This window comes from Pseudopodoces humilis, chromosome 2 (genome assembly GCF_049639895.1).
Source record: "Pseudopodoces humilis isolate 2021_Gansu_Grassland_sample_001 chromosome 2, ASM4963989v1, whole genome shotgun sequence".
Classification (NCBI taxonomy): domain Eukaryota; kingdom Metazoa; phylum Chordata; class Aves; order Passeriformes; family Paridae; genus Pseudopodoces; species Pseudopodoces humilis.
The window spans coordinates 58,743,025-58,758,611 of NC_142201.1; the positions used below are offsets into that span (position 1 = coordinate 58,743,025).

At 35.2% G+C, this 15,587-nt stretch overlaps 1 protein-coding gene across 1 annotated transcript in view; it reads left to right on the forward strand.

The window, feature by feature from the left end:
* Positions 1 to 15,587, forward strand: part of NAA16 (N-alpha-acetyltransferase 16, NatA auxiliary subunit) — a 63,046-nt gene that overhangs the window by 17,269 nt on the left and 30,190 nt on the right. Inside the window, exons 6-9 of the mRNA XM_088068519.1 lie at positions 5,360 to 5,513; positions 7,012 to 7,131; positions 9,290 to 9,385; positions 12,997 to 13,103. Coding sequence (XP_087924645.1) covers positions 5,360 to 5,513; positions 7,012 to 7,131; positions 9,290 to 9,385; positions 12,997 to 13,103 — 477 coding nt within the window. The remainder of the gene's footprint in view (positions 1 to 5,359; positions 5,514 to 7,011; positions 7,132 to 9,289; positions 9,386 to 12,996; positions 13,104 to 15,587) is intronic.

Consider the following 15,587-nt stretch of genomic DNA (forward strand, 5'->3'; position numbering starts at 1 on the left):
CCTGAGTAAATCAATGGTACAATCCTAAAATTACTGATTATAACCTTTTTTGAGAGAGACTGTTCCCTTGTTCTATTAGTCGTAATGCAGAGCTATAAAGTCTAAATTAGCAGAACAGAGTGTATGTGTTGATTATTCTGCAGTGTGGAAAGAAAAGGAAACATGTTTATAGATCCATTTACCTGGGGAGGCATCTTGGAAGTACTGTGTAAAAATACGTAAGATACTACCTGACCACTAGACTGTGTGTTTTTAAAACAAAAATCTCATATCCTTTCTGAGTTGTTATATATGGGATTAAGTGTAAGAAAGGAAACAAATGGCTAGGAGAGACCAGTGTTTTGTCTTGATCACATATCCTGGTCAGAAAAAGGATGTTGCAAGCTGGGTATATGTAGCTTGATATTTCAAAAGAGCTGTAACTTCAGCATTGAGTAAAAACTGAAAAGAGTAAGTTTTAGTCAAAATTGGGTCATCTTCTCTTGAGTGTTTGACAGCCAAAAAGTCGTCATTCTCAACTGAGTCAGCAGTGCCCTGTCTGAGTTTGGTGTCAAAATGACTGAGCTGGAAAGAAAGAATATGCAGGAGATGGGAAAACAGCAAATGTTGCATAAGAAACTGAGGCTCTTCAAGTACTAAGGGAGCTTAGTAGTGGTATTGGCCCCTTGGAGAGAATGGAAGTGATGCTGTTAGCGTTGTCTTTTCTGAAAGATTATGTGTAAATGTGGTTGGTTGAGGGCTATCATGATACACTGTTTAGTCTAGTGACTAAACCAGATTTAAATACTGTAGGTGATTGCATTATATCAGTTGAGTTTGCTGTGTTTGCAAATTACCACCATCTCAAGTCTCACCCTAAAACAAAGATGATCCTAAGGTCAGCGCAAGTACTGATGCCATTTTCTAATAAAACTGGAGATATTCTGGAAATTCCTGTAACTAGGAAGACTGCTTGTACTTGTACAATGAGCTGGTTTAACTGTTCATTAGCATCATGTCAGTCAGAGGCAAGTGGTGGAGAAGCTGCTTAAGCATTGAAGGACAAAAATATGCTACAAATGTTGGACAACATAGTTTTATAGGAAATCAGTCCTATCAAGCCTGTCCTTTTTATTGAGATTGTTAGAGACAGTTAAGTGGTATATTGTCTTTTCTCCTCCAAAACACTAAAAATACATATGAACACATTAGTCCAACTTCTCTTGAAAATAGTCTTGTTCTTTGTTGTGCCAGCTCCCTGATGAGTGCAGGCCAAGGTAGAACCCCAAACACTGGAAGAGGGAATCCATGTGGTGGGTCCAGAACTGTCAGGAGAACCCAGGCAGATTCGCAGCTCAGTTTTGCCATGTGTTGGCTGTTCCACAACACTCCCCAAATGTACTGGTTTTGCAGTGGCTGGATTTTTCAGTCCTGCAGTTGAAATAATTAAGTTCAGGACATTGCATGGATCTTAGAGGAGGCACATATCTTGCTTACTTTCCTTCCCTTCCCAAATCTCCCCTCTTGGCCTGTAGCTCATAAGCAACTTGATAGATGACCTTCTGTGATGGACTTTCCAGAATATTGCATGTGACTGCAATAGATGTGTAGTAGTTTAAAAGGAGGATTGAAAGAGACTGAAGGGTATCGAAATGACTCATGAGCAGGACTCTTCAACAAACAGATGTTTTTGAGGAGTTCTATGGCAATCTGTACTAGGCTTGATAGTGTTTACTATTCATGTTAATGAATATACAAAGAAATGCAACATGTTACATGAAACGCTGCTGTCATAATAATTAATAAATAATGGTAATGTAGGATGATGACATTTATTTACTTGAATTATTCAGGCAGCTCTGTTCTTTCAGATGTGAATGCAAACAGCCAAGACCAAGCAGTAAAACTAAGAAAAAAATCAAGGAACTGTCATTTTACTGATTGTAGATGAATATCTGAAGATGCAGTATTACAAAATAATGCATTTAATCTATTTACAAGTTGTTGCCAAGACTAGCAATCTGAGTTTTTCCTGTGTGCTTGCACCACTTCCTTGTGCAGCACTAGCTGACTTGTGGAGGGTTGGTTCAGGAAACCTAAGTGCCAGAAAGATAATCAGTCTTTGGAAGGGTTGATTGGCTGAACTAAACATCTGTGAGGTGAGAGGGGAAAGAGGAAGGGGAATAATAGAGGGAAGTGAGCTGTCTTTGTTGATCTAGGCTGCAGTTAGTCTGACTTTACTGTAAAATTGTCCCTCAGGGAAAACTTACAACACACTCTTAGTTCTGACAAGCAGGGATTTTATCCATAAAGCACTCATTACTGAGAGATCAAGACTTACTGATGAGCCTGTTGTCAAAAAAAGTTAGAAAATGAAAAGAACAATATGGGATAAGGGAAATCTGTCTGTGAAGGGCAGAGTCTCTTTCTTTACCGTAAACAGAAAAAAATCTAGGTGACTTGAATACAAAATGTATGCTGGGTTTGGGAAGAATGATAGCTAGGAAGCTTGCTTAGCAGGGAAAATAAAGGAAGAAGTAGTGTCAGGAAGTTGCTCAGCAATTTAAAGTGATAAATTGCTTTTTATAATTGCCAGTTTTATTTTAGTGGCTAAATTATCACTGGAAATGGTGAATTTTCTGTCTCTTAGTGTGTATGAAGATCGATGTTGCCTGTCATCTGAAAGCTGTAAATTGGCCAGATGCACAATATTTCAGTCAAAAACAGGTTATGAGGTTAAAGGTAGACAGACATCCCTGCAGGAAACAGCTTGTACTGTCCCAAGTTAAGTCAAAATGATGTAAGACTCAGTTCAGAATTCAAATTTTGGGAACCAAGGTGTAAAACAACTATGCAGTTTGTTTTACTGTTGTATGTCCCATTTTTCCTTCTTTTCCAGAACAATTTTTTATTCTTAATTTTTATTTTATTCCTAATTTTCGCATCAGGCCCACAAATACTGATATGGACAGAAAACCTCTGGCGTTTTGGGGGTCTGCTCTTAGGTATGTTTTGGCTGCATCTTGTCACATTCTTTCAGTGACAGTTGTTAGGGGACCTGCAGTTCAGAAGTTGATTCTCCTTTGTTCCAGAAGGAGAGGAAGAAATTTATTCTGAAACAGCAGAATTGAGTTCAGGAGAAAGTTGGATATCCTGTGCAAGAATCAGGGGGAGGGAGGAGTAAAGATGGATTAAGCAGCAATAACAATGGTGTGGACATTCTCTTTATAGAAGATTTTACTCTTTATAAAACAATCTGATTATTCAGATTAACTACTGGGGTTGTTAACTGCTTGCCTTCTGATGAATTACAGATTTAAATCATCATTAAATTGATGAGATTTCAAAATACCTTTGAAAATGGAATTTTGTTAAAATTACTTTTAAAAATAACTTTTTAAATGGAGTGAGAGTAAGTGCAGTACCTTTCTGGTGGATTTACTCTGTGTAAGAATTTAATTTGATTTTTTTTTTTTCTTTGGTGGTTTGGGTTTGTTTTTTTTGTTTTTTTTTTTATCCTGCTGAGCCAAAACAGCTGTGATGAGGTCAAGTGATATCTGTTTGTGTATTTTTTATGGGTTTTTGGGTAATCTGTTTTGAAGGCCTAAAACCAATCCATGATGTGTCATAAAGCTGTGCTACTTGTGGAATTTGGAATTTAGATATGAGTATTGTGTTGGAAGAAAAGATATTTTAGGAGGAGGTGAAGGAGAAAGAGCTAAATTGGTGCTCTGCAGTTTTGTTCCATGATATTGCAGTAAGGATAAACAGGAAGACACGCTTAATGCCTAACCCCTGTTCCATATGTCCACTCTGTGAAGCAGTTAAAAACAATTTCCTGGTAACAATGTTTTTATTTGTGGGTAATACAGACTAAAAGTTGAGCAAATGTGGAAATTAAAGTGGAGCTGTAGATAAGAGAGCTACTTTGAGAAGTGGGTAGAATTTCATGATACCTGCTGTCTAGTGTGTATAAGGTATAGTCTTGTTCGATTAGTGGTCATTTGCTATACTATGTTACCTGCTAAAAAAAGTACTTGAATGGTATTATTTTCATAGTAATATTCATTGTCAGATACACACATCTTTACAGTATTTGTTTACTTATACTACCTTTCAGACCACTTATATGTAAAAGCAAATCTTTCTAAAAATGCCCAGCAATACTGTAAAAGCTGCCTCTCAAAATCTGAAGAGCATGTAATTAGAGGTGTTAAATCCTATAAAATCAATTTGTGCCTTGGGAAGGGCTGGAAGTAGTGGTTTAGGACATTATTCTTAAAAATGTTCCTTTCAGCCAGTGTAATGTTTTGGCTTTTTGTGATTTCTTTTTTAAAATTATTTATTTATAAAATGATAGTAAACTGTTTAGTGACCGATGTGACCTTAAAGTGTTGGTTGCTCAGGAAGAAACAAAGTATGTAGTGTCGCAGGAAAAAATATTAAATTTGTCAAACTCAACTGCTTCTCGTCCTTTATTATGTAAAAGATCATGTTAGACTGTAAGTATCTCGGAATTTCTGTTGGGACAGTACATTTCATATAGTTCTGTTGATCTCCTGGGCATTTTATGGAGATTGCATTTGTTCTAACATTCATGCAGTGGAGTAGCATTTTGTATATTAGTGATGAGCATTTAGTATGAAAAGAATTACTATACCCCTGGCAACACTTTTCATTGCCTAAATCTGCTTTAGGGAGTTCTCAGAAAGGAATAATTTTGAATGTTACCCTGCTTCCTTGGCTGTTGTAGTGCTGCAAGGTGGATGAGCCACCAGTTGTACTGTACCCTATAGAAAGTCCTAGGTGTGCAGCTGCAGGCAGACCTAAGAATAATTATCTGTTGCTTGAAAAACTCTGTATGTTTGTGCGCTGTATTTTCTGTTGAAGTTTACAGAGAGCACTTGGTTAGAGAGAAATACTACAAGCTTCCTATCTGAAAAATTCCAGTTGTCAAGCTATGGATGGATCATTCCTCTTGGAAATGAGTTCTGATGCAGAACTCTGGTATGCTGAAAATGATACTGTTAGACCCCAGCCATCTGCTCTAGAACTTAAGTCAAATTGTTTTGTAGTGCACAAGTGCTTCAGAAAGAAAATATATTAAGATCTTCGCTTTCTCTCACACAGTTCAGCTTTTAATTAGCTTGCCAAAGGATAGAAAAAAAGAGATATAAAGGACTTCTAAAATGTTAACTACAAAGGGTATCATGAAATGAATATGATTTGATTGTGAATAATGGAAGTTTTACATTTTGAATGTTCAGATGGTGTCTATAAACAGACCTGATTATGTTGTAAATCTTGTGTTCTGTAATACTGCATACATTTGAGGTACAGGTAAATATTAACTAACATATTGTTTTCTTCCTCCCTCCAGGTTCCTCCTAACAAAATAGATTATGAATATAGTGAACTGATTTTGTATCAGAATCAAGTGATGAGAGAGGCAGATCTTTTTCAGGAATCTTTAGAACATATAGAGACATATGAAAAGCAAATATGTGATAAATTAATAGTAGAAGAAATCAAAGGTAAGTCATTATTATTCTTCTCTTAGTCAATTTTGTTAGAAACTTTTGCTAATGGGTTTCAAATACAATAGAGCAGTAAAAAGAAAAAACCTAGCATGTAAAGTCTTTAATTTATTTGTAACAATTATTATAGGAAAACTGGTACCAACAGATTGACAATTTTGTGCACAAGCCAATAACTTTTCCAACCAAAGTAGGTAGTGGATGCAGGTAGTCTATCTTGGGCTGACACAGGAACAGAGAAAATCTCAGAGATGATACTGATACGCTAGAGTAGCTTTGCATAAATCAGAGCTGTTATAAGCCAGTTTAATCTTATGAAGTTTCATGAAGTACAAACACAAATTTTTCTTCTTTTTTGACTGGAGTATCAAGTTCTTGTTTCCTTTTCAAGCTTCCTAATGCACTTACTTATTGAAGTGAATACTGAAGTCGACTTCTTTTGGTTAAAAATAACTCACAGTTGTTTTCTGGATTTGAAGTGCTGATACTGAATTCTGAATGTGTGAGTAACAGCACGTGTTCTTCAACTACTCCTTGCATGCACAGTTGTGGTGGGCTGACCCTTAGCAGTGGGGTAAGCCCTACACAGCTGCCCATTCACTTCACCCAGCCTCGCTTGTCAGATCAGGAGAGAATAAGAACAACAAAAGCAAGAGAACTTGTGCATTGAGATACTTTCAGTGTTGGAAAGGGGAAGGAAGGAAAATCAAACCCAGATCCTCAGCTGATACAGTCACTGTACACTTCCCACAGGCTGTTGCTCAGCTAGTCTCCAGGCAATGGCTACTCTGCCCCAACACCTCCTCAATTTTTATTGCTTAGTAAGAAACTAAGTAGCATAAAGTATTTCTTTGGCCAGTTGGGATCAGCTGTCCAAGTTGTGTCCACTACTGGCATATTGTCCACCCTGGTCTACTTGCTGGGTGGCAGAGTGGGGATAAAAAGACAAAGCCTTTGATGGCTTACAAGTACTGCGTAGCAGTGGTGGAAATGTTGGTGTATTTATCAACATTTAGTCACAAATCCCAAAATACAGCCCAGCATCAGCCGCTGTGAAATTAATTCCCTGCAAGCTAGACCTGGTAGAACCATTTACTTAGTAGCAAACCAGTGTGATTTAACCAGTTAAAAACTAGTAAGTTGATGTGAAAAATGTGCTTAAGTAATCAGCTTGATTAACGACTGATCTAGTTGTGTGATGAAGTCTTGTAAGGAGGAGTTGCTTGTTTATTTGGTCTTCCCAATAGCTATTTTAAATACTCAGATACAGACATTAAGGTACACCTTTGTTTTCATAGGTGATAAATATTCTGAGCTCAACATGTGGTAGTTTCAAGTAGCATTTGTAACAAACGGCAACTGCCTTTGGGGAAAATAAGGCATCTTTTTAAGAATCTGTGTATGCTTAAGAACAATTTTATGCATCTAGTATTGTAAACTTTACTCACAAGTGTTTTCTGATATAATTCATAGTTCTGTGCCCTGTTATTTCTAGGAGAGATGTTACTCAAGTTAGGAAGATTGAAAGAAGCTGGTGAAGTATACAAAGAGTTAATTGAGCGTAATGCAGAAAACTGGTATTATTATGAAGGCTTGGAAAAGGCCCTACAACCCAGTAAGTTAAGCTATACAGATACAGTGAAAATATGTATGATATCGGATACACTTAAAACTCCTGTTTGATATAGTATCGCTTTAGATTAGAAAGTTCTACTTGGCAGAAAATTATGTACCTTCTGATCTTGAATATTATGTAGTATGCTCTTCCATTTTTAAAATGTTCACTGAAAAACTTCTATGTGTGAAAATACCAAGTATTTATCTTATTGGAATTAAGGGTGGCATTTGCTGAGATGCTTATATGAAGAACATTCCCTTGCCACAAGTGAACTTGGAAACCAAATGGCAATTAATTCCTGTCTAGTAGTTGATTGGTAGACTGCTATCATATGCCACAACATAAAATTGTAAATTTGAAACTTATTTAGGTGATACCTCTTTCTAGGGCCATGTGGGAAATACTCAAATATGTATTTAAGATGGCCTTTTAAGATGGACCATCTGAAAAAAATACCTTTTTTTACCTTTTTTTTAAGTTGGCACCTTAGAAGGTAGAGGTGATAAATGTGCTCAAATCTTTGTTGCTCCAATGCCAGCTCATGTTTCTGCTATTGTATTTTGCTCTTCTGTTTTTCCAGAAAAAATACCTTTTTTCGAAACTAGAATATTGCAGCTATTTATGCTATATTAGGTGTTTTGCAGCCATAATTTTCCAGAGTGTTTACATTTACACAGGAATGGTTTCTTTATATGTGTTTTTTTCACTAATTAGTAAAAGTTTATTGGAGTTATTCTGATGACATCATAAATCATAAGCTCACAGTTATATTACTTGTAGATGTTATAGCTGCATTACATTTCTCAACCAGCTCTTCTAGAAAGCTTTACCATTAGGTCTTATGAGGTCTGAGAATACAGCTAGTGATTGGGTAATGAAAATTATTAAATTTTTTACATATATTCAGAGTGTAGTGGTCCCTTTGGAGTGGTTTTCCTGGTGTATCCATAGAGTTGAATCACATGGTTATTGTCTCAGAAAGTAAATTACCCAGGAACTCAGTTGTTCTCTCTAAGACAGCAAATATATTGATGAAAGCCTGTAGTTTTTAACAAAGAACCAGTCCAGTAGTTTTTTGCATATTAAAATCCAATGTAGACTAAAACTTTACTAATTCTATAAAACTAATAATGCTACTTTATTTTTTAGGTGGTCTTAGGACTATTTCCTCCCCCATGGTAAGTTCTGGAGCTCCAACTTGTGACTTCAGTTAGGGCTCTTATATGCTTTAGTTCCAGTCCAAACAATATTTTAGTATTACTTTTATATCTCTACATCTCTTGGAGACACTGGGTAATAGATTCCCCCCTCTTCCCCAGCATCTGAGCTCAGTGACTAGATAAACTGTTTTCCTTATGAAAGGAAAACAGATAATATTTAATATATATATATTTGTATTCTAGCCTTGATCTGTACTTTCCGTTTTAAATTGTTTGAATTTAATATTTAAGCAAAATTGACTTAATTTGTATTAAAAATGGCATTTTAAAGCAAAAGATGAGTGTTATTTAAGATGTAACCACATTGGAGCTCCAAAGCATATTATGGGGGAAAGGGGAGGAGTGGGCAGAAAATCTTCGAGTAGCTTTATTTTTGTTAACCATTAAGGTATAGAGTTCTGGTGCTCAGTACTTACACTGGCAGTATGGCAGTATTGTACCCTGGTTTTGCTGTCACCAGAGGACCTATAATAGAGGCATGCTTGTATAGTGTGCTATTTGTATACCTATGGTTTAGAAATGCAGCCCATTTCTCTGAATGCTTTATGTGTGTCTGAAATGGGTGTGTAGTAAAAAACAGGTTAATTGAAGCTGTGAATATAATATAATATATGAATGGGTCTGAACAACATATAACTGAAGGAAACCAAACTCCAGCTCTGTGTGATTGAATGTGCAAGGTAATGGTCTTGTTTACAGTTTATCCTTAGAGTGATTAATGTTGTTAGTTGTGTATTGTATATACAGTGTGTTCTCAGTACAGTTTTTTGTTTTTTGGTTTTTTTACGATTAACTAGAAAAAATAACATGAAATGTTTAAATTCGTCCAAATCCACATAAGGAGTCTAGCTCAATTAATTCTCAACATTTAATGACATCTAAAAGAATAGGTTTTTATGTCTGTTACTTATATCTATTGTATTTGCTGATAATAGGCACTTTAGAAGAGAGGCTTCAGATTTATGAAGAAGTTAGTAAAAGACATCCCAGAGCAGTTTCACCTAGAAGATTACCTTTAAACTTTGTTTCAGGTAACAAGTTGCATATCTGTTCTGTAATAGTTTTTTTTTTCTATTTTTTCTGAAGTTTTCATCAGGCTGTTTTAATATGCAATTAATACCTACTTGTGCATTTAATAACTACTTGAACATGTAGACAAACCAAATGTACATATTTCTCTTGGATTAGACAAAATTCTTTCATGTTTTAGGAATTGATAGAAAAATTTTGTACACTCAGATATGATGGTATGAGCTATGTAATATTTGTATTGATAAAACTACAGTACAGCATGATACGAGTTGTAGAAATTCCTGTACATAATTTTTCTGCTTTAAGCAAGTTAATAATCATGAGTTAAAATGTAGGGTATAGTACGTTTTAATTCACGGTGTTTATATGTATGTATGCATACTCCCTCCTGTATCTTTAATATGCATACTTTTGCTGTAAAAATGTACGCCTACTTTCTCATAGAGCCATTAGAACTTAATTTGACAATAAAAACTACCTTTGTGCTGCTAATTTTATAAGAAAAGGAAGAAAGATATCTGCAGAATTATGTAGCCCAAATTGTTTCATTTTATAGCTAAGTTCTTTGACTTGGCCCGTTCAAAATTTGTTTTGAAATACAGTGTACAAATACCCTCAGTTATGGAAGGAAAATATGTATATACTTGTTAAAATAGAAATCTGTACTCTTCCAAAATAGAAGGAAGGAGACTAAATGAAATGGTAAATACCATAAATATATATAATTAGTGTATAGCTGTCTAGCTGCTGAAACTCCAGTTTTGGAAAGTATATAAGCTACATATCAAGTGTCAAGAAATTTGAGATCAGCTTCAAATTCCCAACATACCTCCACATGCCACTAAATTTATAAGGTTAGTTTTTAGTCAAGCTCATTTCCTGAGCACCACACTTGTTGGTACCTTTAAATGATCCAGAGCCCATCTAGTCCACTCCCCTATTGTTGCTCGTGTGTCTGAATGTGCATACATATTTCCTGGGTAAAATCAAAATATTTTAACTGCTTCATAAGAAGTTGCTGCTTGTGTCTTTTATCATCCTACATACTTCAGTTTCTTTGAAGATACAGGGACAAATTTTAAGGCATTTTAGCTAGATTTGCAAAGCTGGGTGATGAGTAATTGGTTTTTTTTTATGTAATAAAATTGTTATGGTAACACAGCAGACCAGGAAACTTGCAGAATGCTTTTCTATATCTTTATTAATAGTGTTTTGCTGTTGACTTAATTTCACTGTGTTTTACTCTTAGGTTGCCTTATATGCAAGTGCCTGACAGTATCATTTCACAGCTTATGTTCGTTTAAGTAGAAATATGTATAGTAACGAGAGTTAGTTGCTCATGCTGTAACAATAGGTAAATAAAAGCAAAATTCATTATTAGATCGGTCAAGAAAAATAACTTGGCTACTTTCTGTAGCATTTTCTAACAAATAAGAATTTTTCAGAATTAAAACTTATTTCTGCTAACATATTTGTTAAACCTATCAGGCATGAATGTGTAAGACTGTTTTTGATCCCGTAGAGATTAATCCATTTACTACATGATTTTCTGTGTATAAAAGTACAGGAGACAAGAATTTCTTTTGGTTGAAATTTGATAGTGAGACTGTGAAGGTGTAGAAAGGAACATCTTTGCAGAAAAGTATTTGCAAGTTTCAAGAGGGTAGAATTTCTGGGTAAATGCAGTTACTGTTCCAGTGTGGTCACTGACCAGTTACAGCTGTCACTGTTTGATTCAGAATTAAATTACTCTTAAAAATTAAAATACTCAAAAATCTAGGCTTATATTACAAGGACAAGTCTTTGTCCGGACCTTGATGTGCATTGCATCCTAACCTTCATTGAGCTGGAATGTACCTTTATCGAGAAAGGCTATTACCATCAATTTTACTGATCAAGTGTGTGTGCTTGCAGTTTTAGATTTGTTTATGCTCCTGTGGTCAGGTGTGTTTCTCAGAGACTAAATTGTAACTTGGCTTCTTGTCATAGGTGGGTGCCCAGCTGTGTGCCTTTTTCCTTTAGACTTTGTTTTAAAATTGCTCTGCTTTCTGTAAGTAAATAGGTATTTAATGGAAACTGGGATCTTGCTTTCCTAAATTCTAAATAATACTTCCAGCAAGATAAATCAGAAGAATTTGACAGGAGAAACAAATGGATTTTTCTCTCTATAGAGGGGAGTTTCTGTAGTGCGAGACACACATTTTAATTAATCTATGTATAATAAAGCATGTGCTAGTGCAGTTATGGATCCCCATCCACAGGTAGTAGGAGTTTCTATATAGAGCAGTTTGGTTTAGTACAGCAAGATGAGAACATGAATTATTTTCATTAGTCTCAGTGTTCATTAGCTGATAACACTGCTGATAACAGTAGGCATAGGACAATTGAGAATTGGTAGAAATAAATGAAAATGTGTATGTATATATATACAAAGCAGTAGTGTCTGCATTTTCTGAATATCTAAAAGCAATCTGTTAATCAAATTTTTAATGTGTTCTTACTGAAGTTACTTCAACAGCTTTGGCAGTTTTATGGGTGCATTTTAGTATTATGTGAAGTATGCTACTTGCTTGTTGAGAAAGTTAGAGAAGTCCACAACAGAGGAGGCATCGAAGTGTGGAAAAAGTTCATCCCTATACAAAGCAAGCAAAGTCAATAAAAATAATAGAAAACTATTTATTTTATATTTATTTTTATATATATTATGTATTTATATTTACATATTATATGGTATTTTTATATATTTATTATTTTTTAAATAAAAAAACCCAACCAAATAATAACAACCACTCTCCAGCCACACTTCCCCCCCACAGCTGAAAACCATTACTTTTATCATAGGAAAAAAGATGAAAACAAGCTGTTTTTCTGGCTAGAGGTCTTCTCTTTAAAAAAGAAAAAACAGTACTTCAAAGAGTATTTCTTAGAAAGGTAGTACTTACTCTCAAGTGCTGTAATTTTTAACTGAAAATATAATTAGTTCAGATTTTTAGCTTTCTGCAGTATATTTTGATGCAGGTGATTGTGTTAAGGTGCTTATGTTTCTAAAACAATAAGTCTTGTTTCTAATTCCAGAAACAATCATATTACAGGTCATGTCCTGCTAATAAAAACAGGTCTAGAAGAGATGCAAAGGGTTTATTCCATCCATCCTTCTTCCTCAAATCAGGATATTTTATATCTGCACTACCCCTAACACATATTTGTCTAATTTGCTCATAGAAACCTCCAATGATGGAGCCTTTGCAAGATCTCAGTTTTTATTCTTAATATTATAGGGTGTTTTCAGTGTTTGTATAAATAGCTTTTGCTGCATCCTCTGTAGTCAGCACTTAATTTTTCTTTTTAATGGGCTGCAGGTTTGAGGACTGTTGCCATGTCTGCCAGCAGACTCCTAAACACAAGCAATTTAAGTGTTTTATTCTTGATTTTTTTAATTTTTATTTTTAAATCAGGAGCATATTTGTCTTATTAAATAACAGGAAAGATTAAAGCCCTTAATTACAGTTTCTTAGTTCCTCTGTTTTCCAGAGTTGCACAGCAGTTAGTGCTTATATTTTTATAACACTTGCAATCACTGACATATAACCAAACACGCTTTTGTTTCTAGGTGAAAAATTTAGAGAACTAACGGATAAGTTCCTGAGGGTTAACTTCAGTAAAGGCTGCCCACCCTTGTTTACCACTTTGAAATCTTTATATTACAATCCAGAAAAGGTAAAATTTAGTATTTATTTGGTTTTAATGAAATCTTCTGTATTGAATTTCTAATAGACTATCGAAGAGTTTTTATGTAGCTTTTCCTGTAACCTACCAAATAGTTGTTGAACATTTTTTTCCCTAATGTTATTTTGTCATATGTGAATGATCACTTGATGTCAAAATGCTTGAAGTCAGAGTGGTACAGAGTGCACTAAGGTTCTTGAAAAATCAATGATCATTACCTTTGTGTGCTTTGAGTGCAAGTGTTACAGGATTCTTTCAACTTATGGTTTATGATGTCACCAGAAGTAATGCTTTTAAAATAACAGGTGGCTGTTGTTCTATGTACATTTCTGAATTGCATGAATGCATTAGTATGTACCACAAAAGTTTGTTTCCTGTTTCAGTCTTTAGCTGAAGCTTGACTGTATAATTTTTGTACTTCTAAACTCAGTTTTGGTATAATTGTGTCACATAAGAACTGTTGTTTCAAATGTAATTCTTCCTTCCAATCTTGACAGTAAGTTATACCAAAAATCAACTGAAGCATGTTAGTAATGTGTGTAGAAAACAGATCAATCTCTTCAGATATTATCTTTGCTACAAACACTATGGGTATTCTAATCTGTTCATGACTAGGTAAACAGAGGGGTTTTTATCTGGAGAAACTCTAAATACATGATGCAGCTTTCCAACCAGAAGTGAATACTACTTTATTTGGACTAAAATTGTTCTTTTGAAGAGTTTCTTTGCTAGTGTTCTAACATGATATTTTCAGTACATTTCTGTAATCTCTACTTTTTCTATGGTTGACATAATTTTAGTAAATTCTGGTATTGTGTTGTTGCGGTTTAACTTCAACTGGCAACTTAAGTCCCATGCAGCTGCTTGCTTGCTCCACCCCTGCCTGATGGGGAGTAGAATCAGAAACACATAAACTTTGTGGGTTGAGATAAGGACACTTTAATGTTGCATCAAAATCAACTGTAATAGTACTAATAATTGTAATGAAAAGGGGAGAGGGAAGAATAAAATTCAAGAGAAACAAGTGATGCACAGAACAATTGCTCTCCATTCACTGACCAGTGCCCTGCCTATCCCTGAGTAGTGATTGACAGCTCACAGCTAACTCCTCCTGTTTATATACTGGTCATGACACTGGATATGGAATGTATGGAATATCCTTTTAGCTACTTCAGGTCATCCATCCTGGCCACGCTCCTTCTTGGCTTCTTGTGCCCCTGCTGCCTTGTAGAGCGTGGGAACCTGAACAGTCCTCACCACAGTGTAAGCACACCTTAACAACCAACAGCTGAAACATCAGTGTGTTATCAGTGTTGTACTCATGCTGAGTTCCAAACACAGCACTGTACTGGCTACTAAGAAGCAAATTAACCCTATCCCAGTTGAAAACAGGACTCTTGTATAGTACAGGCTTTTCTACCTTGCTAATTCACACTTACCAATGTAAATGAAATGGAATTGATATTTTCTACTTTGTTGTACACTGGGTATCTAGATAGAAGTGCAGTCAATGGTAAGGAAGTTTTACCTCTGCTATTGGAAGTGTGAAGAGTCTGGATGTTGAAAGATACGTATAAACTCATTTGGCATCTGAAAAGATTTTTAGCACTTAATTAATTTTTGACATGATGGGTCAAAAAAGAGGGCTACCATATTTTGGGGCAGACTTATACAGAAAGGTGCCTTTCTGGTAGTTATCTTCATTATATCAAATCAGTGCTGCTCAAAACTGCTAGCTTAATCCTAAAAATTAATTAAAATCAAGAGCTTCACTTTTTCCAAACATGCTTGGGATTTGTTTGTGTTGCTAAATTCCAAAAAAGCATTTTTTGTCATATTTCAAATAATTTCCTTACCAAGGCAGGCTGTCTTTTACATTTCACTTGATTTGGTTTACATATAGCTGTAGTGTGACAGAAGAATCGTTGAAACTAAAGTAATTTTAGTTTTAGTCCCTGACAGTTAATTTTAGAATTAGAAAAAATTCAGGGGTTGAGGGCAGAAAATTGTGACAAACTGTGTGCTACACCTTTCAGGAAAGTATTCTGTTTTGGTATCTAATTTGTCTAAGTTGGAGCTTGGCACTAGCTTCTCACATAAATCACATATATAGTTTGACTATATATATATTACTGATTGTAATCAGTATTGTGTTATGCCTTCTAGAAAGAAGGAAATTTCTTTGGAAACAAGTGCAGTTTGCTGTAGTTAGCTGCAGTTGGATTTTGAAGTGGCATAGATATGAAGACTTGATAAAAGAGTTGATATTTTAAGCCTAGAAAATTCCTTCTTACTAGAGCTCCAGGTGGGTCTGTGAGCATTTATGAACAGCAAGGAGTGGTTGTATAGAAGGCAAATGTTTGTCAGATGCATTTGTGAAAACGTTGTTTATTATCTAATTGCTGTAAGTTGGTACTCAGGCTTTTGGCTGTGCTAGGTAGGTTTCTTCCCAAAGTGCCTATTACATGAACACTT